The sequence below is a fragment of the Pipra filicauda genome, unplaced genomic scaffold (genome assembly GCF_003945595.2).
Source record: "Pipra filicauda isolate LSUMZ 115617 unplaced genomic scaffold, ASM394559v2 scaffold277_size1012519_pilon, whole genome shotgun sequence".
NCBI lineage: Eukaryota > Metazoa > Chordata > Aves > Passeriformes > Pipridae > Pipra > Pipra filicauda.
In genome coordinates this window covers 658,165-684,294 of record NW_024104395.1, presented here as the reverse complement: position 1 = coordinate 684,294, position 26,130 = coordinate 658,165, and the positions used below count along the sequence as shown (strand labels likewise).

At 40.8% G+C, this 26,130-nt stretch overlaps 1 protein-coding gene across 1 annotated transcript in view; it reads right to left on the bottom strand.

The window, feature by feature from the left end:
* Positions 1 to 26,130, bottom strand: part of UTRN (utrophin) — a 365,977-nt gene that overhangs the window by 285,807 nt on the left and 54,040 nt on the right. Inside the window, exons 3-7 of the mRNA XM_039382610.1 lie at positions 23,240 to 23,301; positions 7,468 to 7,560; positions 5,963 to 6,040; positions 2,524 to 2,616; positions 1,519 to 1,691 (exon numbers count right to left, since the gene is read on the bottom strand). Of these exons, the coding sequence (XP_039238544.1) occupies positions 1,519 to 1,691; positions 2,524 to 2,616; positions 5,963 to 6,040; positions 7,468 to 7,560; positions 23,240 to 23,301 (499 nt within the window). The remainder of the gene's footprint in view (positions 1 to 1,518; positions 1,692 to 2,523; positions 2,617 to 5,962; positions 6,041 to 7,467; positions 7,561 to 23,239; positions 23,302 to 26,130) is intronic.

Sequence of the window (26,130 nt, the reverse complement as noted above, 5' to 3'; positions counted from 1 at the left end):
TTACTCAGTCAAAGCTTTCAGCAGGGGCTTTTGCTACTTAACAGTGCTCTGAAAAGAGCAGACTTCAGATCATGCAAAGCTCAAGCACACAGGCTCAAGAAATAAGGACAACAAACAGCCTGAAACCAACTTGGCTACCTCTTTCTTCTCTGCTTCCCCTCAGGTCACCTAGGTCTCATTTGTGTCTAAAGCTGGCACACTCTCCACCACAAAGCTTCACATGCTCAGCACCTGAGCAAAACCACTAGAGGCATATGTGCCAGCAGGAAAACCACCATTATAGTTGACCGCATCCAGAGAAGGGACATGGTGATATTTGTGATAAATTCCAGCAAGACCTTTACTAGCACTGCTCTGCCTTTGCATAACAGTCCTTCCAAACTTTCAGGAGCCCTCAGTGTGGTGCAGGTCCCCCTTACACACCTGTGCAGCCTGAACACAAGCCAGCTCTGGTTCACAAGGCACAGAGGTACATCAGGGCAGACCAGTCCTGAAGCCAGCAAGCCTGTGACAGAGCCCATTTCAGTTAGCACATGCCAAATGGGCACTTAAGAGCAGAGAACAGCAGGCTCAAAGTGAACATATGTTTTGCAAACGCTTTGTATCTGCTGGGTATAGAAGTTATGGGTATTTGTAAAGTATTTGCTGTATCAGATACCTGATGGCCAGGACGTCTGGTTAAATTACAGAAATTATTTTACCATTACTATGGTTAAGAACAGTCAGACCTTGCAAAGCAATGAGCTGACTTCAATTACACTGGATTATAACATGTTTTCCAGTAAATCTGAAAGAAAAATTTTTTAAAAAGAAAGTATAAAAAGCTACGCAAGTTTCATAGGAGTCTGTAACAATGGTTTCTTTAAACTACCAAAGAGTTCTCCAAAAATCAGAAAGAACACAAAAGATCTGTGCAAAGAGGCTTTAACACAATCCTTTATAAAGTATAATGAACAAACTAATGAATACTCTACAGATACCTGAAGTATTCTATTACCCTTTGATTCTTCTGCCCAACAGTTCTCCTGAAAGAAGTGCATACATTGTCTTTCATGCAAGATATATTAAAAACCACCAGAAAAGCTACAGTCTTTCTTATTCCTTTGTTTTGAAGCTTCCGTATCTCCTTACTGAAATGAAACATCAAACTCTGATTGAAGAAATGTTTCTCTTTGCAGAGGAGGGCAGGCAGAAGGAAGGAAGTAGGGTGAAGAAGATGGGTCAAATTCCCTCTCCCTGTAGAGACCCTTTCAACACACTCGCTGTATAATGCATCCACTCCAATCAGTGAGTGTTCATGCATGTGCAGGAACTGAGTGTTACTCTCCTGCCTTGGCTCTAGCCTTTGCAAGGCTCTGGCAATATCCCACTGCTGCTATTGCTACCACAACAAAAGACAAAACAACCAGACAATCAATCACCAAAACAGGCTAGAAGCTGTCAAATGCTCAAGCAGGAAGAACACAGGAAAAAAGCTGTTTACTTCTCTAGGTACAGGATATGCTGTTTCCTACTTACTTGTGTCTATGGATGACAGCATTAAAGGCGAGTCCATCAGCCCAGCTTGTGGTGAAGTTCAAAACGTTGACCTGACTGTAAGGTCTCGTGGACTGCCGAACCCAGCTCAGCAGGATCTTCTCACTATTGGTCTGCTGCAAATCTGACATGATGTTCTTCATGACATCCTTCACCTGCAAGACAGCAACAACTACACCTTACACACATGTGCTCCACTTTTCCTGCTTACAAAGCAAAATTATTTCACAAATCATGAAAGGGTCTTCCCCATGAAAAGCTATGAATCAAACTCCAACTCCTCACACAAAATTTGGGAATAGGAGTCTTCAGGGCATCTTTGCACTCTACTGATTACAAGAATTAGCAATGCTTCATGTAATAACAACACATTACTCTTACATTACAGTCGTCCCTCTCTCCTTGATGCTGTCTATGCCTTGTGCTGTGGTTCCACCAGTAAATAAACCCAAAAAATACAGTTTGCACAGGTTTTCTGCAAGAGGAGGATATCTGATTATCCAACAAAAGTAGTTTGTTGTTTGGGTACTACCCATACGCATCTGTCAAAGTCCCTCCAAGTAAATTCAATGATCTTCCCAGACACCTGGATAAACCAGGAACAATTCAATCTCTGAGACTAACAAACCTCAGCAGCAGGCAAGATGCAAGCCAAACACAGCTACCTAGACAGTAAAAAACTACCTGCCTCCATCCTTTGAGGAAGAAATATAAACACAAAGCTTCAGCTTGAAAAGCCCCTTGCAATTAACACCAGCAGGAACTAAACTGAGAGGCTGAGTACAACTGAGCACATACAAGAATACGTATCATGGGAGGCAGCCAATAGAATGCGAGTAGAAACCAAATACCAGCCTGCCTTTATTTACCAGCCCAAAATAGAAGCAGTATTTTCTGCCACCAAAACCCTGGGAAGGTTTGTGAAAATCCCAGCAGATCAGTGCACACGATTCCTGGAAAGGAAAAGATCTCGCAGCAGACTCTCACCTGCCAGTGCAAGATAATGCTCCACAGTAGCCCCAGCGTCAGCTTGTGATTTCCATCAACGATGTCAGTTCCTCCAATATTCACCAACTCCACCTGGAGAGGTTGGATCAACTCTATATTAAACAGTGTTATCACAGCCTTAAGTCACAACCCCACCCCAAATCCCTGGCTGTCCAGCCATGTAATACCAAGTGCTCTGAAACAAAAAGCAGTTAGAAAGAGCTGGCAGAGAACTGTCCATCTGAATTTGTCAAAACAACTGCTTAAACAACATGACAAAAAATGGCACCAAAGAAGATATTCCACTGGAAGAGTTTTATTCTCTCCTCTAATATACAGATGCATACCAGCAGTCAAAACTGAATAACAGAAATGCAAGCATGAAGGATCTGACAGGAAAATAAAAGTTAGGCAAGCTTGCTCCTAACACAAACTCAGAGGTATTGCAGAACCATGAAAACTGTTAATGAATAGGTTTGTCCTTTGCATGAACAGCATCAAAATGAGAGAAGTTTATAAAGAGACCAAAAGCTCAAGGAAAAATTGGATTTTCAAGTTTCCTACATGCCCAGGACCCCACAATGACTTCAAAACAGTCAAACTGAAACTACTGAAAAGAGACACAAGGAGATTACTTTAGTAAGCAAGAGGGCAAGAGAGGCAACCCACTACTGCATCAAGTATTCAGACCTGAGAAGAAGCAAAGCTTGGAGCACATGACCAGATATTAACTCAGTGCTACTTTGGAGTCTCAACTAATTTGGGGCATCAAGTCTCCATTCAGTTCATGCAGAGAAAGTAGCACTAACTCTAACCACCTTGCGCTGCATATGTCCAAGTCACCACACACTTACGGAAATTGGGCTAGGAACAGCTGCCTACAGCAGATGAAGCAGATACCTCCCTGGGTCTACATATGCACACAGCAGATGCTGCAATACACTCCCAACATAGGGCAGATGTTGGGCTTCATTCTTGTAAATAATCTGAGCCAGGAGCACCCTCCAGCCCCAGGGGCAAGTGGCACCAGTGCATTTCACCTCAATGGAGAAGCTTTTTAATTTCTTTCTCACCCCTACTTCAAAACAGTTTTAGCCACAATGCCTACCAGAAATACCTCCCAGCTTACACTAACTCTAAGAGTTGTATATGGACATTGCTTTGGATCAGCACTGGTCACAGAGACTAAACCTGCACCAAGGAGCTGGTTAGCAATTAAACAATATGGACAATCATGGGACAGTAATGGAGGCCATCTCTGACTCTCAGTGGACATAGCGTAGGATAACAGAATAGACAAGAACAAAGTTTTGTTTTGTTTTAGATGATACTGCTGATATATAAGGATATAAGGCTGATATATAAATATAAATAGCTTCAATCCTGCAAAATGTACTTGTAACTTCATTGCTTTCAGGTATCTTGACAATTTTCAGTTCCCCATAGGTGTCTCTGTTAGGAGAATCAAATCAAAACTGTGTTGTAAGACTAAGATGGAACCACAAATTACACTTTGAAGTACTAAAAAAAAATTTGTGGATGTCTCAATTTTCCTCTCTCAATTTTTAAAGCACCTAGAACAGAAAATTACAGCAATACTCTTTGCAAATACTGAGGATATATTTTAAGGTAAGTGTAAAGTAGGCAAGAACAGGCCAAAAGAATCACCAGTGCAGGTCATTAAAAACACACCGGGAAGCACTCTAGAACACAAGGAACAGAAAGCAAGACTACATACCAAGAGAGAAAAAATAAAGCAATTGCATTGTAAGAGCTTTTTTCACTTCTAATAGAATAAAAACACTCCCAAGAACGGGTAATGACAAACACACTTCACAGTTTTTAATCACATATCAAGAATAATACTACTAATAATGCATTCCTCTTGTTATCCATACCATCCATGAAAGGAAATACTTGACATGCCCATTTTTGTATTGTAATAGTGCTTTGCAGGATGCAGCCAGCAATCCAGTAGGGTAGCGAGTGGACTACTGAGACTTAAGCAAAGTTAGTAAAAGACAGTAGACTGATATTGGTTATACAGAATGATTTCCAGTGGATTTTCTGTAATTATTGTTTTTTAAAAATTTGATCCACAAATGAAAAATGTTGAACTTTATTACTTAGAACCATTCTGCTAAAAGGATGAGGTTCACAGGACCACTTGATCACCTACACCCTAGGTTTGTCTGATCTCTGCAATATACATTTAAACACTTTCATAAATTATTTCACAAGTTATGAATATTGCATAGCCTAGCAACAGAATGCAGCTGCTTCTCAGTGGATGCCTTTTCCCTTCATATTAACACATAACACACTTTCTAATGAAGGTAAGCACTAGGTATAAATCAAGTACATGACCTTAACAACCTTCAGCTAACTAAGACCATCGTTTTACTTCCAGAAACCCAGATCCTATCAGCTTCAGGAAGAACTAATTAATTATTGTAATTCAGTATTAATTATTTATTATCATCATAAAATAAATCAATTTCAAGCTGAAAAAACTCATTACTTATCCTTAGAAAAAAGTTAATCAATATTTACAGTACCTCAAAGAACAAAAACAACCCACTACTAGCTTTGTCTGCTTCCTAGAAATATGACACTAGTCCACCAACACAGAGGAGAAATTGCAGCATTATACAGCCTGTTGGTATCACTCTTCAATCAGTAGTGTATATAAATAAATATGTCAGTACCTTCTTGTACCTGATCTATTTTATTGCCAGAATGTTCTTATTACGTTATTTTAGTGCCCTGACATTTACAAATAGAAATTCTAACTATAGATTGCCCACTTCTCAGGAATTGTTCTTCAGGGGAAAAATTATAATCACTTTACTGTAGCACTACTGGTTTCCAGGCAGTAAAAGCAAATATTAAACCAAACAATTATTCTTCTCATTTTTCTTAAAAGGAGGATTTGGTTTTGTTTACTTGTTTGTTCTTCTGATCAGTTACTGCAACTGCAAATTAGAAACAGTACACATCAGACACAGAGCTGACAGATGTCATTGAAAAGATCCTCCTGGATACTGAGAGCAGGACATGAAAAACACCCATAAAAGCTTACTTATCCCCTTACACATTTCTGTAAGAGTTATGCATCACCACTGGAAATTAGTTTTTTGTCCTGCCAGGTTCATTAGCTGTGCAATAGTAGAGCTTCAAGCCACCTTTGTCTTGGGAGATGAACACATCTCAACAAACCACAGATTAGTTAATACTTACTAAGTTAGCATTTTAAGATGTCACAAAATTGCTGGACACTTAAATTCTACATCAGATAAGGAAAACTAAGAACAGTTTACCTGTCTCACTGAATTCTTATTTTAGGTACTAAAAATTTTTATTTTCTGCATTCTGAACTCATTTACACACAAGAATTAACTAAACAATCTATCAAAAAGTTGTGCAAAAACATGCTCACGTTGTTTTGATGCAAGACTTGCAGTACTCTGTTGACGTTATTTAAGGCATGTACTCGTGTGGAACCTCGTTCTTTAGGCTGAAAATAAAAAGTTACAATCTGTTCAACATCAGAATTAACTTGACAGACCAAACAAAACTGAAAGAAAAATTCCTGTTCTTTTCTGTCTTTTCCCCAGATTTTAACTATTTTATTTTTAGTGGTAAGAAAAACCAAACAAGGCCATCCACAATAATTTCAAAATGAAAACTGGTCAGAACAATATTTCTCAATTCGAGGCACAGAACAAGCCTTGGATTCCAAGTGTGTTTCATCTTATCTTCAGGAAATCCAATTTTATTCCCAGCATCTACAGAATTACTAACTGGCAATGCAACAGCAAAGCGAGAGTTCCCGGGTAAAATCTGAGGCTTTTGAACATTTGCCAGAGTAGCTGAAATTTTTTGGCTCCCAAGAGAGAACAAGTAGCAATTTATTTTTCTGGCACCAAAAGCCTGCTAGATCTTTGCATACTGGGAAAAAGTTATACTTCCTGACTTTCCCTTCCTTTTAATATCAAGGGGGGAAAAAAAACCAAAACAAAAGACACTTCAACTCTCGACAATACCTGCCACTCCATTTGCTTTTAATCACCACAATTTGACTCTTGAGGCAGAACACGATCATACTGCAAGAGCATAGAGCTGAACTTGGGACACATAATCGACTTAGAAACCAAAAGAGTCCTACTGTCTTGGGCATACTTCAAAGGACACAACAAATTATTAAAAGTGCTCGTGAAATGCATCTGTTTAAAAAACAAGGCAAGCTTGCAATGTGAAATTTTAAATGGCTAAAGGTTCCTCATAAGGTTGATGAGATTTATTATAAATAGTGAAATCAAGATTTTAATCCCAAGTGATGGGATAATACTGATGGCACAGTTTTTACCATGCCTCATGTATCTTTCTGAAGAGCTATCAATGTTAGCAGGGGAAGAGTTCCAAGCCACACACACTTTCCATACACAACTTGAGAAGTTTTCAGCCTTTTCCAAAATGTAGATCACAGAATTCTTCAATGGAGATGCAGATTTTTGCATTGCATACTAGCTGTTGTCTTTTTTCTTTGGGAGATCTTTCATGAGCTAATTAGGAACCCACAGGTAACCAGCTGAACGCTGTCTCCCTGATCATCCAGAAACAGACCATTAAAAGATCTCTATTAAAAACATACACTATGTGAATAACACCACTGTTTTTACATGCTTTGCTAGACAGTATGTAAAACCTCAAGGGAGGGTTACACAGTTAAACTTCAGCCTGACCCTGCATCTCATGAGTGCAGTTCATGGGAATTTCACTGGAACTGCAGAGAACAAGTACATACTACAAGCAAAATAGGGTTTTAAATAAGTTAAAATCAAAAAAAAAAAAACCCATGCCACAGTTGGAGTTTGTGTTTTGTTTATTCGTTGGTTTGTTTTTTCTTAATAAATGGGAATAGGACTCAGATGTTTCTCTTACCAGAGATTTCCCTGTCAGACCCTCCAAAAGGTCCAAAAGCTTCCTTCCATCTTTCAGATCCGTGAACATGTCCTTAACTGGGGGCTTCCCACTCTGTAGAAGAAACGAAAGCAGTAATAAAAACTGTTTAAGCAGAACTTTCCAGAAAACAGTTACTTTTTTCTTCTTTATCTTTCAATTTATTCTTATTTGGTACTGAAAGCAGTAAATGAAAGCTAGGGGACTGCAACAGTGATCCAGAAAGAATCCTTCCCTTCTTTAGTGGTTTTTTTTTCCTCCCTATTTCTATGGTTCTGTGCATCACAGCCTTGTACTAAGGAACCAAAGCACTGCATCCTGTCTCACATTAGGGTGGATGCATTAACACACAAAGATAGCAAAGAAAGAAAACTTGGCAAGTTTGAGGAGTCATTTGAGAAAGAATGCTTTGGTCTGGCTGCATTTAAAGGAAGAATAAACTGGGGCTTTTCAGAAAGAAGCCATTGAGACAAATTCTCTCAGATTTAGAAAAAAGACAAAAAAGGACTTGGAATTGAGCCCTGCGTAAGGAGGTGCCACTACTCTACATAGACTAGTAGATCAAAAGGTGTAGCATTTATTGAAATAAATTAATCACTTTCTCTACCATAAAAAAAGAAGACAAATGTGAAATTCAGAGCTACACATTTCTAATTCTCTTTCTTTGGGTATGGAGGGACCCTGTAAAGAATGGTAGGAGACGAGAGCGGAATCATGTTAACCTTTTTAGGCTTATCCCTTCTTGGGCCATTAGAAAGTCATTGTGGGACAGCTCTACAGGGCAGAGGGAAAAGACGCAGAAAGCCAGCAACTAAGTGCATTTGCTTTGTAATACTCACCTGCTAGCTACCAAGAAGTCAATTAAACCACTGCTTTCAGTGTCCCTTTGAAGTGCCAATTTGAGAAGAAAAAATTTTTAAGTACCACCAAAAACTCCAATATTGCCTTTTCCTATCACCTTGACTTTATAACATTGCTCTTCAGAAAGAAGACTGTCAAAGACCCATCTTACATGACATGACTTAGATGACATAGATCAGTTATCTCCTCCTGCCCTGATAGATGCTAGTAATTGCCAAATGCTGACTAACAAATCAGAAAAAGAGAGCTGAATGGCCCACTGAACCCCATTTTTTAACAAATGTCTTTTTTTCCCCAGAATTCATAAGGGGCTTTCCTTAAATTTCCAATTTAATTACATTTGATACTACTAAAACTACAAAAACCAGAGTTGAACAGCTGCAGAGCCATATTTTAGCCTCCTGTACAGAAACATAACTAAATATAACTCATAATTTCAACCAGCTAAACAGTGGCAAGAACAGTCTTTTAACTAAGGTCACTTCTTAAAATACACAGATGCTAGACTCAGTATCTGCCAATAAATTATTTTGCAATGAGTTTTTCTGACAGATTTATTCTCCAATTAATTTTAAAAGTCATGCTTAAAAATGTGTATACACACATGTTGATGCATATTTAGGCAAAGTGTGTAGAAAGCAATGCCAGACCAATATCAAATAGGAGTATTCACTAAATATCAGTGTTTGATAACATTCAGCCATTACATACTGCTACTTCCTGAGCTCAACTATTGCCTCTCTAGCACAGCAAGGCCTTCCTCCCAGAGCATGCACTTTCTCAGATGACTCAGATGCTTCACAGCTGCACAACAACTTAAACAAACCTTTAAAGCATGCTGGACCCTATGATGGGACAACTGGCTGGAAAGATAGAGGAGAGGAGTGGCTGTTGCCTACATGGAGTTCAGCAAGCCTTTTGACATTGTCTCCCATGATGTCCTCATAAGCAAGCTCTGCAGGTGTGAACTGGACAAGTGGATGGTGAGGTGGATTGAGAACCGGTTGAACAGCACAGGGCACAGAGATAATCAGTGGCATAGGGTCTAGTTGGAGGCCTGTCACTGATGGTGTTCCCCAAGGTTCAATACTGGGCCCAGTATTGTCTAACTTAATCCTCAGTGACTTGGATGAGGTGGTAGATGCCTCCTCAGCAAGTCTGCTGACAACACAAAGCTGGGAGGAGTGGCCAATACCACAGAGGGATGTGCAAACCCTTCAGAGGGACCTTGACACTGGAGAGATGGACAGATAACTGTCTGAAGTTCAACAAAGGCCAATGCAGGGTTCTGCCCCTGGGGAAGAATAACCCCAGGCACCAATAAAGGCTGAGGGGGCTGACCTGCTGGAAAGCAGCTCTGCAGAGAAGGACCTAGGTATCCTGGTGGACAACAAGCTGTCCATGAGATAGTAGTGTGTCCTTGTGGCCAAGAAGGCCAATGGTATCCTGGTGTCCATTAGGAAGGGCATTGCCAGCAGGTTGAGGGAGGTGATCCTGCCCCTCTCTTCAGCTCTGATCAGCCCACATCTGAAGTGCTGTGTCCCCTTCTGGACTCTCAGTACAAGAGAGATGTGGAGCTCCTGGAGCAGGTCCAGCAACGAGTGACAAAGCTGGTGATAAATGGAGTAGATAATCTCTCTTATAAAGAAAGGCTCAGGGAGTTGGGCCTGTTCAGCCTCAAGAAGAGGTGACTGAAACCTTATCAATGTATATAAGTATCTGAAGGAAGAGCACCAAGACGATGGAGCCTCTTGGAACTTCCATCTAAACATTAAGAAAGAACTTTACTGTGTAGGTGACTGCACACTAGAACAGATCACCCAGAGAGGTTGTGGGGTCATCCTCACTGGTGATATTCAAAAAATGTTTGGGCGCAATCCTGAGTAACATGCTCTAGGGAACCCTTCTTGAGCAGGGAGGCTGGACTAGATGATCTCCAGTGGTCCCATCCAACCTTAACCATTCTGAAATTCTATGAGCTGGAGAACAGGATAACTTAAGCATAGATGAGGAGAAGCCTCTTCTACAGTTTATGATGTAATACAGGAGGAGATGATCCACAATGCAATTACCTCAGACACCGGAAAAATTTAGTCTACATTTGGTTTGCATCACCACATGGATGCAGTAAGACTCAAACACTCACTGAGAAAGTAAAAAAAAAAAAAAACCCTAACAACTTGTTAGCCATTGAAGTGCAGGTCTCTCCAGGGTAGAAGGGAAGAATCATCTCCACTGACCTCCTGGCCACAGTTCTCTGGCAGTTCATGTCCAATTTTTCTCCAAAGGGCTGCTCTGAATTCATCCATCTCCCAGTCTGTACTGATGTTGGAGAATGCCCTGATGCAGGTGCTGGACAGGACCATGTACTTGGCCCTGTTGAACTCCATGAGATTCATACTGGCCCACTCCTCTACCCTGGAGGTCCTTCTGAATGGCATCCATTCCCACCTATGAATCAACTGCACTTACTCAGCATGGTGTCATCTGCAAACTTTCTGAGGGCAATTCAAACCCACTGCATGCCATTGATAATATTGAACACTACACATCACATGGACCCCTGAGGGACAGCACCTGTTACTGATCTCCATTTGGACATTTAGCAGTTGACTGCAAGTCTTCGGATACAACTGTATAGCCAATTCCTTATTCACCTAACAGTCCATTCATCAAACCCGTATCTCTCCAACTGAGTGATAAGTTGTGGGAGACACTGTCAGAGGTCATATGGATGGAAGGTCTTTATAATTATACACTTAATTATAATTTTGTAAAATTAGAACTACACACACATGTATAACACTAAAACTGAGAATGCTATAGTTATATATCCTCAATAAATTTGTTGCAACAAGGGTATAGAGAGCATACAGCCTTCTTTCTTTGTTTCCATCCCCTAAAGTCACATGCACAAAAACAAGCTGAACAACTTCCTGCTTTCAGTCATTCATTTCAACAGGTCATGGTATGTTCCAGCCCCATGTAATGCATCCTGCTGTGACAGTGGAAATCATTCAGATTTGCTTTCTCAAGAGGATGACTTTTCCATTTCACTGGCCATCAGAGCATCATGTTTTGCTGTCAATTTAAAGTCAGCAGAAGAGTATTTAATTATTTCTGCAATCTAAGCTACTCCTTCCTGGTTTATTAAAGTATCTGCTATCCTCAAAACAGAGACAAAGCAACATGCAAAGCCTCTGTATTTCACAGAATATGCTGAGTGGGAAGGGACCCACAAGGATCATCGAGTCCAACCCTTAGCCCTGCACAGGACCATTCCCAAGAGTCACACCATGAGCCCGAGAGTATCATCGAAATGCTTCTTGAACTCAGACAGGTTTGGTGCTATGACCACTTCCCTGGGGAGCCTGTTCCAGTGCCCAAACACCCTCTGGTGTTCTAATATCAAACCTAAACCTCCCCTGACATAACTTCAGGCCATTTCCTCAGGTTCTGTCACTGGTTACCACAGAGATCAGTGCCTGCCCCTCCTCTTCCCCTCACCAGGAAGTTGTAGACTGCAATGAGGTCTCCCCTCAGTCTCCTCTTCTCCAGGCTGAACAGACCAAGTGACCTCAGCCACTCCTCATACAGCCTCCCCTCAAGGCCCTTCACCATCTCTGTCACCCTCCCTTGGACAGCCTTGAGGAGAAGCATATGGTATGACTCTTAGCAGTGGCCCTGTGCAGGGCTAAGGGTTAGACTCTATGATCCTCGTGGGTCCCTTCCAACCCAGCATATTCTATGATCTTTGTCTCCCTTCTTCAGGTGCTCTCTAATAGCTTGATATCTCTCTTGCATTGTGGTGCTCAAAACTGCACACAATACTCAAGGTGATGCCACATAAGTGCAGATCAGAGCAGGACAATCCCCTCCTGTGACCAGCTACTGATGCTTTTCCTGATGCACCCCAGGAAGTCAGCCCACAGGAAGCATTTCCAAAGTGCAAGGTGACTCAAGTTTGCTAAGAATGTGCTACTGCACTCACCCCACCAAGCCCATCCCCATCCTCCACAGCAGCACACCCATCAGGAAGGCTGGAAACCTGCTCCTCCAGCTTCCCACACCCACGTGAAGCACATGCAGACACCTGGTGGCAGCTGCCACCCAGGTAGCCTCAGCTGTCCCATCAGGGCAATAAGCCAACCCTGACAGTCAGTTGATGTTGCAATGGGAGCAGAGACCGCACAGGCACTGCATCCTGCTCTGCTCACACTACCTCCTCCCACCCATGCTTTTTCCTCACACCTAAACACACATTTCCATGTGGGATCTGCTATGAGAGTCATGTGGTCTGCAGTCAAAAACATCACTGCTTTATTGTCTAGTGTAGCTGGATGCTGGCCCACTTTTCTTGGGATGCAGTTGACAGCAACCCACTGTGCTCCAGAAAAAAATCTTCTACTTTCTTTTTCCAGACATAACAGATACAGATCCCAGCTTCTGACAGCTGTATGACTTACAAAGTTTATTAAGCACAGAAAGGTGTGGGAAGACAATTTCTTTAAATGGCAGCCCAAGAGATAGTCCCATACATCCATTTCTCAAGAGAAGGCAATGAAAAGCTCTGGGGCAATGCTGACAAAACAGATATGATCTTCACGCCTGGCCCTTCTGTGCTAGGCATGAGCCAGGCCAGGTTGCTGCCATCACCACCACCTCCTTCTGATAAAACACACATAGACCCCCATCGCTTTACATGTAAGGCCCAACACCAAGTCTACTGGGGCAGGCTGCTGTGGCAATCTGGGAACTACAATACACAGCCACTAAGGCCAAACCTGTGCTTCTAGTCAAGGAGCTTAATTCAAACCAGGGGCCAGGAGCCCACTGAACCCCAGCTCTGACCCACTACCCTGACTCCCACCACAGGGACACTTGTTCCATGGAGACAGCACTGTCATGAAGCAGACAGCCCTGGGGCCAACTTTGTGCTGGGGCAGTCTGCTGTGCTGCAGCAAGAGCCTGGGCTCTAGGGCAGGGCAGAAGTCCTCTCACACCCTACAGAGTAAGGCATGGGGCTCTGCAGATTGCCTCCCTCACCATCCCTGCCCATACCCCTACTGCTCACTCCTAACTCCCAGAAAGCAATCTAGCCTTCTGAAAAATGAAGTCTATACACAACATACACACACACACACACACACACACACAAATAAATATACAATCTGCAGTATGTCAAAAGCACATGTATTTCTTCCTCTCTGTAGAGTCCTGCCTAGTATGCAGTACACTAAGACAATCTAAACTTCTCCTTTTCAGAACTGACATTTTATTCACTTTCTAGATACTTAAAGACTACACAAGTACTAAGTAGTTCAGCCCCTGTCAGTATCCTGTAAGGAGAAGCAGTCCATCACTGAGCATAATGAATCAAGAAATTTAAGTATTTGTCTTATAACAATGACAGTGACAAACCATACCAAGCACTTCACAAGGGCAAATGGCTAGTCACGGTTTTGTTGGTAAGTACTTAAGGAGCAGCCTACACTGTGCTAAGCACTGTACAAATACAAGGCAGATAATGGGTCCTTTCTCAAAGACAAAATAGAGTCCAGTTTATATTACAAAGATAGTATAAAGGACAGGCAGGGACACACCACATACCAGCAGAGCTGTAGCAGTTCAGGGTGTAAAACACATCCTCCTCACTGAACATTTCTATCACTTAACAGAAGGTAGTTTTTCTCAGCTTTGCTTATGTTTGCTGCGACAGCAAAAAAAAAAAAAAAAAAAAAAAAAAAAACAAAAACCACAGAACACAAAACACTGGCCAATCCCTCCCCCTGCTCAAGCAGGCTTTGCCAGCAGAGCTGCACACAGTTACTGTAGTAGACACAAGGGCTTGATAAAACACACAAAAGAACACAATTAACAGACATAACTTCGAAAGAGGTCATGTTGGTTCCCCAATGCTTTACATTGGCACTGATAGCAGGAAAGGAGTTGATTCATTTAACAGGGCTGGCATAAGGGAAAGAGGAAGAGGGAATAAGAAAGGGAAAGAGGAAAGGGAAAAGAAGGCAGAGCAACAGAAAGGAAAGTAACGAAATAAAACCATATGTAAGCTGGGGCTAGGCCTGCTTGCGCTCCTCTGAACTTTGCATGGTGACACATCTGTTATGCACCACAGGGCAGACACAAAGGATCAGAACCAGATCCAATCCACCACATTACATTTATTTCAACAAATATTTTGGTGCCAGCTTTTGTGCTAATACAAGGAAGAGAGAGAAGAGACAAAGAACTTCTGCTAGTTATCCACAGCAGAAATCACTTTTTCTGTTGATTCATCTCACAAGGCAGCAATGGTTTATTAATGACCTTTCAGGTGGAGACCAGATGCTAGCCATATGTGGCAAGACCAGTTATCTCAGGCATCAGCTTTTCATGTTCCAGCAAGATACCAGCACTATTTGGGAAGGAGATACCACACACAGTGATCTCCTCGCAGCAGCAGCAGCAGCAGCCCTCACATACCCCTTGGCCAGCTTTCAGCTCCGCTACCTGGATCAGGTTTAAGAGGGTGACTCACACTTCCTTGTGTGCATCTAGAATTACTCACAAAGAAGGGTCATCCAGGCCAGCCAATATGCAAAAATCATTCCTTCTCCTTGTCAGAAATTGTTCCCAGGAAATGGAGGAAGATATAAACAAAATCCAGACCAGATTTTTTAAGAGTCATCCAATGCTGCTGATAGCAGAAAGACCAGCCATCAGCATTTACAGTTTGTTCTACTAAAGCCACACACAGCTGCAAGGCAGCAATTGTTCTGGAATATATTCTACAGTAGAACATTCTTAATTATCCCTTTATTACCAATGGGGAACTGTATCAAACTGAGGCAAGTTATAGAGAAAAAGGGAGTCACAAATTCTCAGTAAAACAAACATTGTTTTTTTAAAACATCGGCTATTCATGTTCTTTGTATATTGTTCTTGAACATGACATGCAAAGGCAATCATTAAAGAATTTTAATGTCTACCTACTTGTTTAACTAGAAACATGCAGTTTTCTTATATTGTAATTACTTACAGCAGATAATTTACATGGGCTTTAAATCAATAATTATTGAAAGTACATTATTAACCTAACCTTTCCAATAAATGAATGTCAAACATATTTGGGAGCAAGAGATAAGCCGCCTCTATTTCACATCCTCCTCAGTGATACTGATTCAGACCTCCTAGTGACAATATTAAAACCAGGAGGAAAGGTTCTCTCAGTTTCACAGTAATGCACACTGGCTGTCACCAGGAAAGTAACACATTTCATAAAACCACACATACAACCTCCACCAGCCACAGAAGGAATGCAGCAGATGAGTTCCAGCTGCTCAAATCAGTGCTGGAAAAAGCCCTAGTTGCCATTTATATCATCTGCCACCTCAGAAACACCAAAATACCCTGAAAAGACATGGGAAGCAGTACATATTGATTTTCCATCAGATTCTTCTGATCTTCAAATGTCACTTCTATGAAGTTCAGAGGTGTCTCTAGTTAATTGTTTTTAACCCGCATATGACTATTTTTAACATCTATTAAGATGCCCAGTAAATAGGTCAAAATAGTAGTAGAGCTGCAAAGAACCCTTTCCTCTTTTTCTCAAGAAGGGATAAATATTGAACAGGTTGGGCTCTTAAACTAGAACACGAACTATTCGCAATGTTCAAGTACATTCACAGGGAATTAATGGCAATGTCCTACTTAGTTAAACAACACAAGGAGCAAGAATTACACTTTATCATGACCAAAACAGAATAAGAAACATGTCAAGTGCTTCTACATCATGAGGTCAGTACATGGGAACTCAACGTGGGAAACAAATCAATAAGCAAAAAGGTCACTGCAAAAAGTAAACAACTATGTCAACAAATAATCTTGCCAATTTCTAATTTAAGACTATAGTCTTTGTTTACAGACATATTTTTATTAAAATGTGATCCTTTTTTTCCATTCTCCTTTCACTGACAGGCAGGAGTTACAGGACAGCATACATAAATACTAGCTATGCTGTGACGTACATTTCATTGAGTGTGCTCTACTCCACGCTGAATATGCCTAAGGAGTTATGGCATCTCTACAAGACACTAGTACCAAAGCAATGAATTCAAATACCAAGTAAAAAAAAAGTTACAATCATAAGAGGAAAACACCTTATAGACCAAATTAAACATCACTACTGGTGCTTAAAAACAAAATAGTTACAAGGAACTAAATAGTTATTTAAAACCCTAGACTAACGGGATGTCAGGGAGAAGTAAGACTCATTACTGAGATATGTTGGAAATTTTGATTCTGATAGGTGACAGACATGAGTTTAAGGAGCAGCAAAGCTAAAAAGCTAAAGATAGTTCAATCCACAGAACCCCTAAAAGACTTGACTGCTAACATGACGGAGGGTAAACATATCAATGCAAATATTAGACATAGCAAGCAAGCAAAACAACCACAAGGCATCAGCAATGCTGCGGATTTTTTTCTCCCCAGTGTATTTACTAAATGCATTTACATAAGCTTACATTATTATAACACATTTAATGTAACAGTACTGACCTCAGCTTGCAATTAAGCCTCATTATGTATTATTACCAGCAGGAGCAGCTAGGACCATACTAGGACAGTCAGTTATTTCTCCCATAGGATTGGAAGGTTATCCTTTTATTTATACCTTTTCAATCTAGATTATAACTTGGTTCCCTTAAAAAAAAAAATCCTGCTGACCAGGTTGACTATTGTTCTCATTAACAATTAACAGGTAAAGGTATAGATTTGCTTCAGTGCCTTTAACAGGTTCAGCTCTAGTGCCTGAGAAGGTCACACAAACTCTCCAACAACTGGGATAGTAATCAAGCCCACAAATCAGATTCAAACTCTACCCCAAACCCAGAGCACTAACCAAAGTCAGCAGTAATTACAGTCCAGATTACTATACCGAGCTTCGAAGTCCAGCAAGGAAGATGCTGCCCCTACTCTGTTCTTAAAGCAGAAGACAGCAGCAGTTGAGAGGAGGGCAGAAAACTGGCAATTCTCATTCTGTGGCTAACTCTGGGAGAGATCATCAACTGCTATGTATTACTGCTTTTATGCTAGAAAGTAGTCATCCTTACCAAAACTCATAACCGATTAGAGAAGAAAAAATTTATTTTCTCACTTCTTGGTTAGTTCACATCCTGTTTGGCCTCTTACAGAGAGAGACCAAGCAACCCAGTTAAGAAAAAAAGTAGACTAAAAATGGGATTTTTCAAGGCCAGCTCATAATACAAATACTAGTTCTTTTCCATCCAGGTTGTTCCTCTTTTCCACCCAGGTTGTTATTTTTAAGCTTTGACTATCTTTGAGTGAAGTTACACTTTACAGTTTAGTTCAGCAGTGAAAAACATCAGGAGCAATTAGACTAGGGAATATTTTGCCAGTCGTCAAGTATTTCCTTGCTTGCACCACAAAAACTGTACAGGAGAAAGGACTGCAGACCATCTTAGGTGATGTCTCCTTGGACAGATAAAATTGCCTAATCAATCTTTTTGATCTCTTTTTTTGCATGACTAATACATTGAACTCCATAACTCTCCTTTCCCCCCAGAAAATCACTTCTGAAATGTCTTTGGCATCAAGTATCTTGGGTCATGCGAAATTAATTATCTTGGGTAGGTATGAGTTCGTCTTTAAAAAGATTTATCACATTTGCTAAGAGTCAGCAGTGGAGCAGCAAAATGTCTTCACGAGTATTGGGTCTGACATTTACTATTATGAGAAAACAACCCTTAGAGAAAAGATGAAAATTAAGGAGCAAAAATGGTGGAAAACATCTATTCAGCACACCTCTGGAAAGTTAGACAAGATTTTGCAGTTAACAAATGACTTGCTATAATGAGGGAGGGACTGTTTTGGTTTTAACATTCATATAAAGTCACAGCAACCCAAAGCACTCCCAGTACAACTCAGCTCTCCCCTACTGCCCTATCTTATCTTTACTCAGTGTCTTTCCAGGGGAGGGGACATACCAGAGCACAGGAGAGGCAATGCACAGGAGCCCCAGTAATGAGCATTTACCTTCTCCCAGGCTAACCTGGAGCTCAGCCATAAAGCATGGAGTCTGCTCCAAAAATGCTTTCAGACTTTTCCTTCCCATTTAACCCTGACCTGAAGCGTTTTTGGAAGACCACAAAGCAGGAGAGAGTTTAAGATACTGTAGAAGCATGGGATGTCTGGATTCATCCACACTAGCATTTCCTGGCTCCAAGCCCTGTCAGTGCTGGCCAAAGCAGTCAGGGCCCTAGGACAGGACCTGGAAGAACAGAACGATGGAAATACACGCAGTAAGAACACTGTAAATGCTCTAGTAAGACTGTATAAGGCTGCTGTATATTGGAAGAATGAAATTTAGAGCTCGGATTGGAAAGAGATGGGACCACATCACAGAAAGGGAAGGGAGGCCCAGCACCCAGGCATGCAAGAGCTTAGAATGCAGTTCCTGACATCTCGGAGCAATGTCCCAGCTGGCTCCATTTAACAGCTATCCTTACTCAAGACTTTTAACTGAGGGGCAGGGAAATCCAGTGTCATTTTCACTGAACACCGCAAACATCTCTGGGGTTTTATGTTCTTTTCGCAGAACGCAACCTTCCTAGAAATAAAGCTTTTTTGCCATCCCTGTGGAAAAACTTCACAAACGTAATGAAGAAACCATTCTTTGGGGAAAACAGTTTGCCCACACTGATCTGTGAACAGTCTCCAGTGAGTGACAGCACTAAGCTCCGACAGGCTATGACAGACCTGACTCTGTGGGTCTAAATTAAGACTTAGGGCATCATGTTTCTTGTGATGACTCTGTGTTACATCTGCCAAGTTCAGGAATAGCAGAAGAGGAAAGGAAACAATCTGAAGGCAAACTTGGCAAAGTACCACCTTGGAAAATGGGAAAACGAAATCAAGCAAAGACTGAATCCTGCAAGGAGGAAAAGAGAGGGCAAGGTTAGTACTGCTGAGAAAATGGAGATGCAAAAATAGGACTGATCACACAAGCATCAAATCCTGTAAAGGGGAAAGGAAGGACAACCAGAGAAGGTCTGTAGCTTTAAAAAGAAAAACTGGGTCTTGCTGGGAAAGGAACTAAGTGACAAAGGTAGAAGTGGGAATGAAATAAACAGAGCAATCAAAGCTCCAGATTTCCCACAATTGCCAGGCAGGCAAGCTTTCTGACACAAGAGGGTGTAATAGTAAGTAGGTGAAAGGAGGGGGAAAAAAAACAAAGAGAAAAAAAAGAAACTAACCCACAAACCAAAAACAGGGTCAGAAAGTAGGAGTAAAGAATGAAAGCAGGGCAGAAAAAAAATTGCCCTTGCAGAGTTCTAAAGTGGGACAGAAGACTCCTGAATTCCTCAACATCCCTATCAAGTTTCTAGAAACCATCTAGAGTTGCAAGTGTGAGTATCCAGCCATGATGCTATGCAGTTATGAGCTGAAGAGTCAGATCTGAGAGATGTAACTAAGAGTCCCAGGCCTGTTGATATGCTGTGCAAAGAGATACAGACTGAAACTATTCAGACATTTGAAAAACTAGGGTTGATAATAAAATCTCTGTTCACTCTCCCTTTAGCTATGTGAAACAAGTAACAAATGGTTAAAGAAGCACTAAGTTATCCTGTGGACTTGAATTCAAACTCTACTTTTAGCCAAGAGTTCCCTTGTGTCTAATCAGAATCATTTAAAGCAATTTTATGTGCAATCACTAACTGTGTGCCAGACTAAGAGACTTCCTTAGATCATTAAGTCCAGTCCTTGCTGACACAGACATCATCTTCTTGAAGTCCCTTTTCTATGCTGATCAAGCTCCATCTAAAAACCAGCTAGATATTTTAGATGGTTTGCTTGAGTTTGCAGAAGAAATGAATGCTCTGAATCCCTTCGTAAGACTCAAGAACTCTGTTTTATATCAAAATACGACAGAAACGCCAAATCCTCTGGGACAATTTAGCCAGTGGCTCAGGGTGAGCACTCAAAATTAGTAGCCACTTCTGATATTTACCCTTATTCTCTTTATTATTTATACAGAGTCACTGTAAACCACTCTGACAAAATAGTACTCTTGCATTGCAAAAAGGTGTTCTGACAATATAACCATTAATACATACAAACTGCTAAGTATTAATGAAGATTAATATATAAAGGAATAAAGGCACAGAAAATTTTACAGTGGGAAGAGCATATATTAGCTATCCATACAGCTAAATGACTTAATTGGTAAGGCTATACCACAGGGAAACACCTAAATCTGACTCTTGAAATTAGACTGGACAGAGTAATGGGAAAAAGTACAATAAGTAAAAACATCACATGGCTTTACAAATGTATGCTGAAATGTTCTGCATCAATATTTGAATGCAAACTTCAACTTCCCTACTGGGGGAAGTAACAGACTATTTATCTAAAAATTTTTATTCCCTTTAATTTAAAAAAATAATCCTCACTATGTAACCATCACGGGCTTGTGAGTTGTAGTGTGCACAGCTCTGCTAAGGTAAATATTTCTACACTGAGGACTGAGCCTTGGCTGAGTACATTTATTGACCTTAAGACTCAATTCACTTTAAATGTTTGTGCCTTCATTTCAAACAATACATGCAAACAGAATGCATTGTTCTAGCACAGTTTAAATGAAGAGCACAAACACAAGTTACTGTAATGCAAACTACAGCAAGAACTCATCTCACTGAATAGAGTCCCAAAGCACATATAGGCACCTCACAGCACACTTGAGATACTTTAGATACCTATTCTCTGATGAGAAAAGGGAAAAGCACTGCTCTCTTTCTGGATCCCTTGTAAAACCCTACTGAATTGATTTAAACCAAATTTAGCAATTCTAGAATTTTTGTATGTCAAAACAGTTTACAGAGGCTCAGTGGATTACTTTTTATTTGTGTGTCTAAATGAAGGGCAAGTACAACATAATTAACACCGAAGGACAAGTAAAATTCTTGGAGTGAAATCTGCAATTCCACACAAAATAGCTCAGTTACCATTTTGTTTTCTGCAATGTAAGTCAGACTTCATTCACCCAGCCTCTAAGATCTCTCTATCCTACTAAGCAGCTGAATTAATCTAGTTCACAGAAAAGGAATTTTAATCAACCCAACTGACTTGGTAAATACAAAAACTTCAACAAGATTGAAATCAGTCCCTTTACATCTTCAAGGTACAGTTGAAACTAGACTTTCATACATGAGATTTCTACTTAACACCAGCAATTTGAACATGCCAATTTTCATAAACCTGCATCTTGTCATGGCAAAGTAGCCATGCTTAAGTTTGAATTGGATGTCAGGAGTATGTCCTTTTATAGGAGTCTTTTTAGCATGGCTTTCATAGCTTCAGTTGGTTTAATGGGCCATGAAGTTACAGAGTTACCAAGTTAGAGAGTGCCTTCAAATCCAATGACCATACCCTGTGTCAGGGAAATCCAGGAGCTAAACAGGATGTGTCTGAATAAGGATGGTACAAAAGGCAAAGACACTATAAAATATATCCATAGGTGTACAAACAAAGACGAAAAACAATTTTACCTACTTCAGTACAACTTCCACAGCACATACTAACAAGTCACCTAGCACATTCTCAGTATCACTTTCATTTCCGTAGTCATGCCATCTTTATGCCAGGATATGTCTCTATAAACAGTCCTTTCTTTCTCACCACATTTTCTCTCCTGACGTGATCCTGCCCTGCCTAGTGTTCCTCCTGCAGGATCACCTTTCCTCTGGGCAGCAGTCAAAAGCCGAATGTAGAGAAATCAGTTACCCATACGCACTCCTTCCCTGAAGAGCAAAGTAGCCAAGAATGCATTGGATGAAGAGTGCAGGATATCAGATTTCAACCAAAACAAACCTAAGCCAAAGGGAATCAACCAAGGCCACAATCCTTACATTGCCCACTGTCCTGTTCCACAGGAAGGGAAGGACGGTAAAAATGCCTTACGCTGCTGATCAAGAACTTCAGAAGGGCAGCGCTCCAGAGGCAATCATTCACTGATAAAGCACTGTCACTGCTTTATTTGTAAAGAAAAACAAACCAATCCCAGACATACACACCCTTCCTTCTATGTTTATATCTGCTTTTGGCATTTCACATGCATGACCCTTTTCATTAACAGCATGCAAACTAGTAGTTACCCCACTTGCAGCACCATGCTGGCTAGCAAAAAAACATGAGTTTTCCTTAATATCCCATGTTCCTTCACACATTCAAACTATGAAGCAGAAAAACTTCCCATAGCAACTGTGCTCCTGGGCAAAGTGTCATTTTTCCCTACCAGCAGAACAGTGTAAAAAGCAGGCTTTAAATATCATCCTAAAGCAAACATCACTTCCTTTCTCATCCTAAAGCACAAAAGATCCTCAGTAAGTTTCAAATCAATAAAGAAAATTCAAACAAGAAACATAGAGCATGAGAGCCAAGGAAAATTCAAAATGAGCAAGTAATTATACAAAATTTCAGTCAAGACTGCAGTAGCAAGACCAGGTGGCTTCAACTGGAGGTTTGCAGAATGAGTAAAGCTGACTCAGCAACACAGAGTACACACAGTGATTAAGGATCAAAATCTGCTGTAATGCACTCTGAAAACTGCATGTAGAAATAAACTGTACAGAGAAGAAAAAAACCAGACATGTTCATGCAAAGAACTATACTAACATATTAAGAAATAGAATCTTTCATTTTTTCTTAGGACATAGTATCAAATATTTATGTGCATGGGGAAGCTGAGAGAACAAACATTACAGTATTTTACCTATTTTCATTACACATTTTAACAGGAGTATTCTAAAAAGAGCAATACTGTTCTAAAAAGTAAATCAAACAAAATAAAGCAGTACTTCCAAATCAACATTACCTTGGAAAACCGAGCATTTATCCATTTTGTAAAGGTCTTTTTCTGTACATCATTGTGTTCATCTGAAGAAAGAGAATAAAAAGAAAACAATGAGTGAAAATGCATTCTTCTTAATCCTAGATTATTCAAAACAGGTCATATCAAGCACTATCCTGAAGGATTTTCTGCCTAATCTGTCAATAAAGCTGTTCGAACTTCTACAAAACACTGGTACTTGCAGAGTCACACAAATGTTTTGCCCTTGCTAGCAACCACAGCAGCTCCTTTGCATTAGATTCAGCCTCACCTCACCTCCCAGGCAGGATTCTGATGCATAAAATTCACAAGCTTCCCATCTGGTGAAAAGCAACCTATGAAACCACGGGCTTTTAATTAAGAGACTTTGTCAACACCTTTTTCCCTAGATGCATTACTCCAAAAGATGCCAAGGCCCTTATTCAAGCTTCTGATGCAGATAACAGCCTCCTTTAGCACACAGCCCAGTGGTAGCTGAGCTGCTGGAACCACCCTTGAAGCACTTGCAGCCTCATCCACCCTCAGCCTGGCTTTGCACCTGGGTTCAGAACCATGTTGTGATCAGTCACAGACAAGTTCAGCTAAAGTGTGAGAAGGGCTCAGCAGCCTTTACTTTCAGATGCCCCTACTGGTGTGACACCAAAGTACCACCACCTAGGATCTGGGAGACAGCCAGAAGGACCCAGCAGGAAAGGAGGAAGGACAAGTCCTGCAGTTCAAAGCAGAGGGAGGAGCAGTGGCCTCTAGCTGTGCAGAGAGAAGGTAGCTTCCCAGGTTGTTTAAAGAAGCCATTTAGGAGTAACCCGCAATTTTACAGAGTCTGTCCCACTAAACCAGGATGAGTCACCTCCAGCAGAGCTCTGTCCATATCACGGGACACATCTTGGGTAAATTGCACTGAGCACTGCTAAAGGTGAGATTATGCACCTGCACTTAAATGACAATGACTCAGCTGCTGACAACCCGACTAGGGAAAGGAAGTTCATCCACTATGGATTTTTACTTCTGCTTGCTGTAGCCAAGAAGAAAAATACATGCAGCTTTCAAAGGCTTCAAACTCCAAATCCAAAACCACAGCCAAGACAGGTAGTGCCTTCTACCAAGCAAATTCAGCTGCAACTCAGATCATAGTCTCCAAGAGACCTTCAAGACTCCCCCAGCTTTTTGACAGACCAGTCCAGAGAGACACACTTTGTGTGCCCACAGCACACTGCTGCCTGGAATGCTCTCTTGCAGAACCTCTTGGTGGCAGCTGGTATCAATTTTTCCAAGCTCCACACCTCAAAGCAGCACACTGCCATGGTGTTCAGACTAACTGTCCCTGCACTAGGGTGAAGCCAGAGAAAAAGCTGACATTCAAACATTCTACTTCATGAAATCATGAAAATTTACAATTTATAATTTACAATTAAAAGGCACCACTTTAAAGATAATATACTTCAGCAGAAGTTGAGATTTATACATTGAAGTTTTACCTACAAAATCCAGATTTTTTTTAAAGTGTAAAAAAATATTTTAAAAAAATCATAGAATACAACCAGAAGATTTCTTAGATAGATGACTTCAAATTCTCTCATTTCTGGCCTAACATGCATCTGACACTCATGCTATTCATGTATTCATGTCTAATATATCTAGCCATAAATCTGTGAAAACAATTACCAGGTGTTTTCTATTTCATGTGCATGAAGAAAGAATAGCAGCTACAGCTCAGTCCAGACAAGAGAAGTCACATTGGTCAGACCTGAGCTTTATGAAATTGTCCATAACAATCTAGAATAAAACGTCAGGTCTGGGCTCCTTTTAGGCTACAGCTGAAAAACTTGCTTAGGGCACGTCAAACGGTGCCCTAAGCCAGCAGCCCTTGTTTCACCCTTCTATGCCTCTCTTCTTTGGCAGCTAAAGCTGACCCAACACAGCCGACTCCTGAGTCATACCTCAAGCTCAACCAGGCATTAAAGATAGACCAACGCAGAAAAAGATTTTTCTGAAAGAGCTTCAAGAGAGCTATTTTGCACACACTGCAAGCCATTCTTAAAACAGGTGGTTGAAACTCAAAGTGTTGTTCTGGGTGAATATAATTACCTAAGAGATCTCATTAACCCTGCTGTCTTCCCTCAGTGAAATAGAGCTCCTTGTATCAAAGACAGACAGAACGAAATAACTTTCCGGTAAATCCTAACTATCCATCTCACAGGAGACTGAAAGAGTCAAGATGAAAATTCCAAATACACATATGAACATATTTACTCTATTTTTTTCCCTTCAAGTTTGGGGTTTCTTTTTTCTTTAAAGAGACAGGAATGGACTAGATCATTAACTGCCACTGTTGGACCAAAAAAATCTAGCTTTGTACAAAACTCAATCCCAGACTCTGTCCAATTCTTGATAATGTTTTCAGTTTCCATTAATTGCAAATACTATTTGTATTGAACGTATTGAGACTTAAACATACTTCTCCCTTTTAAATATCATTCAGTAACCTCTGTCTGTCCCTTTTCTGTCAACACCCCCAAGTACACACCTATGTAGTACCAGGATGTTTTCCTAAGGCTCCATCTACTTCTTCCTTCCTTAAGCTTCAGTGAAAACAAAGAGTAACACCAAAGGTTGAGGTGTCACAGTCTTTTAACAGTATTACTCCTTAACGCAATAAAGGCAAAACACAGAGGCCAAAAATAGTTGTATGACTGTAAAAGGAACGGTTATGAAAAGGGTTAAGGATTTATAAATCCTGTGCTGTTGGAGCTCTACACACCCAACTCTACACACCCAACCCCTTCATGAGCACACTCACAGCAGAAGGCAACAGCTCTTTTCAGCATTACACCAGCTTTATCTCCCAGGACAACATGAGGGGGCCTTGCTCCTACACC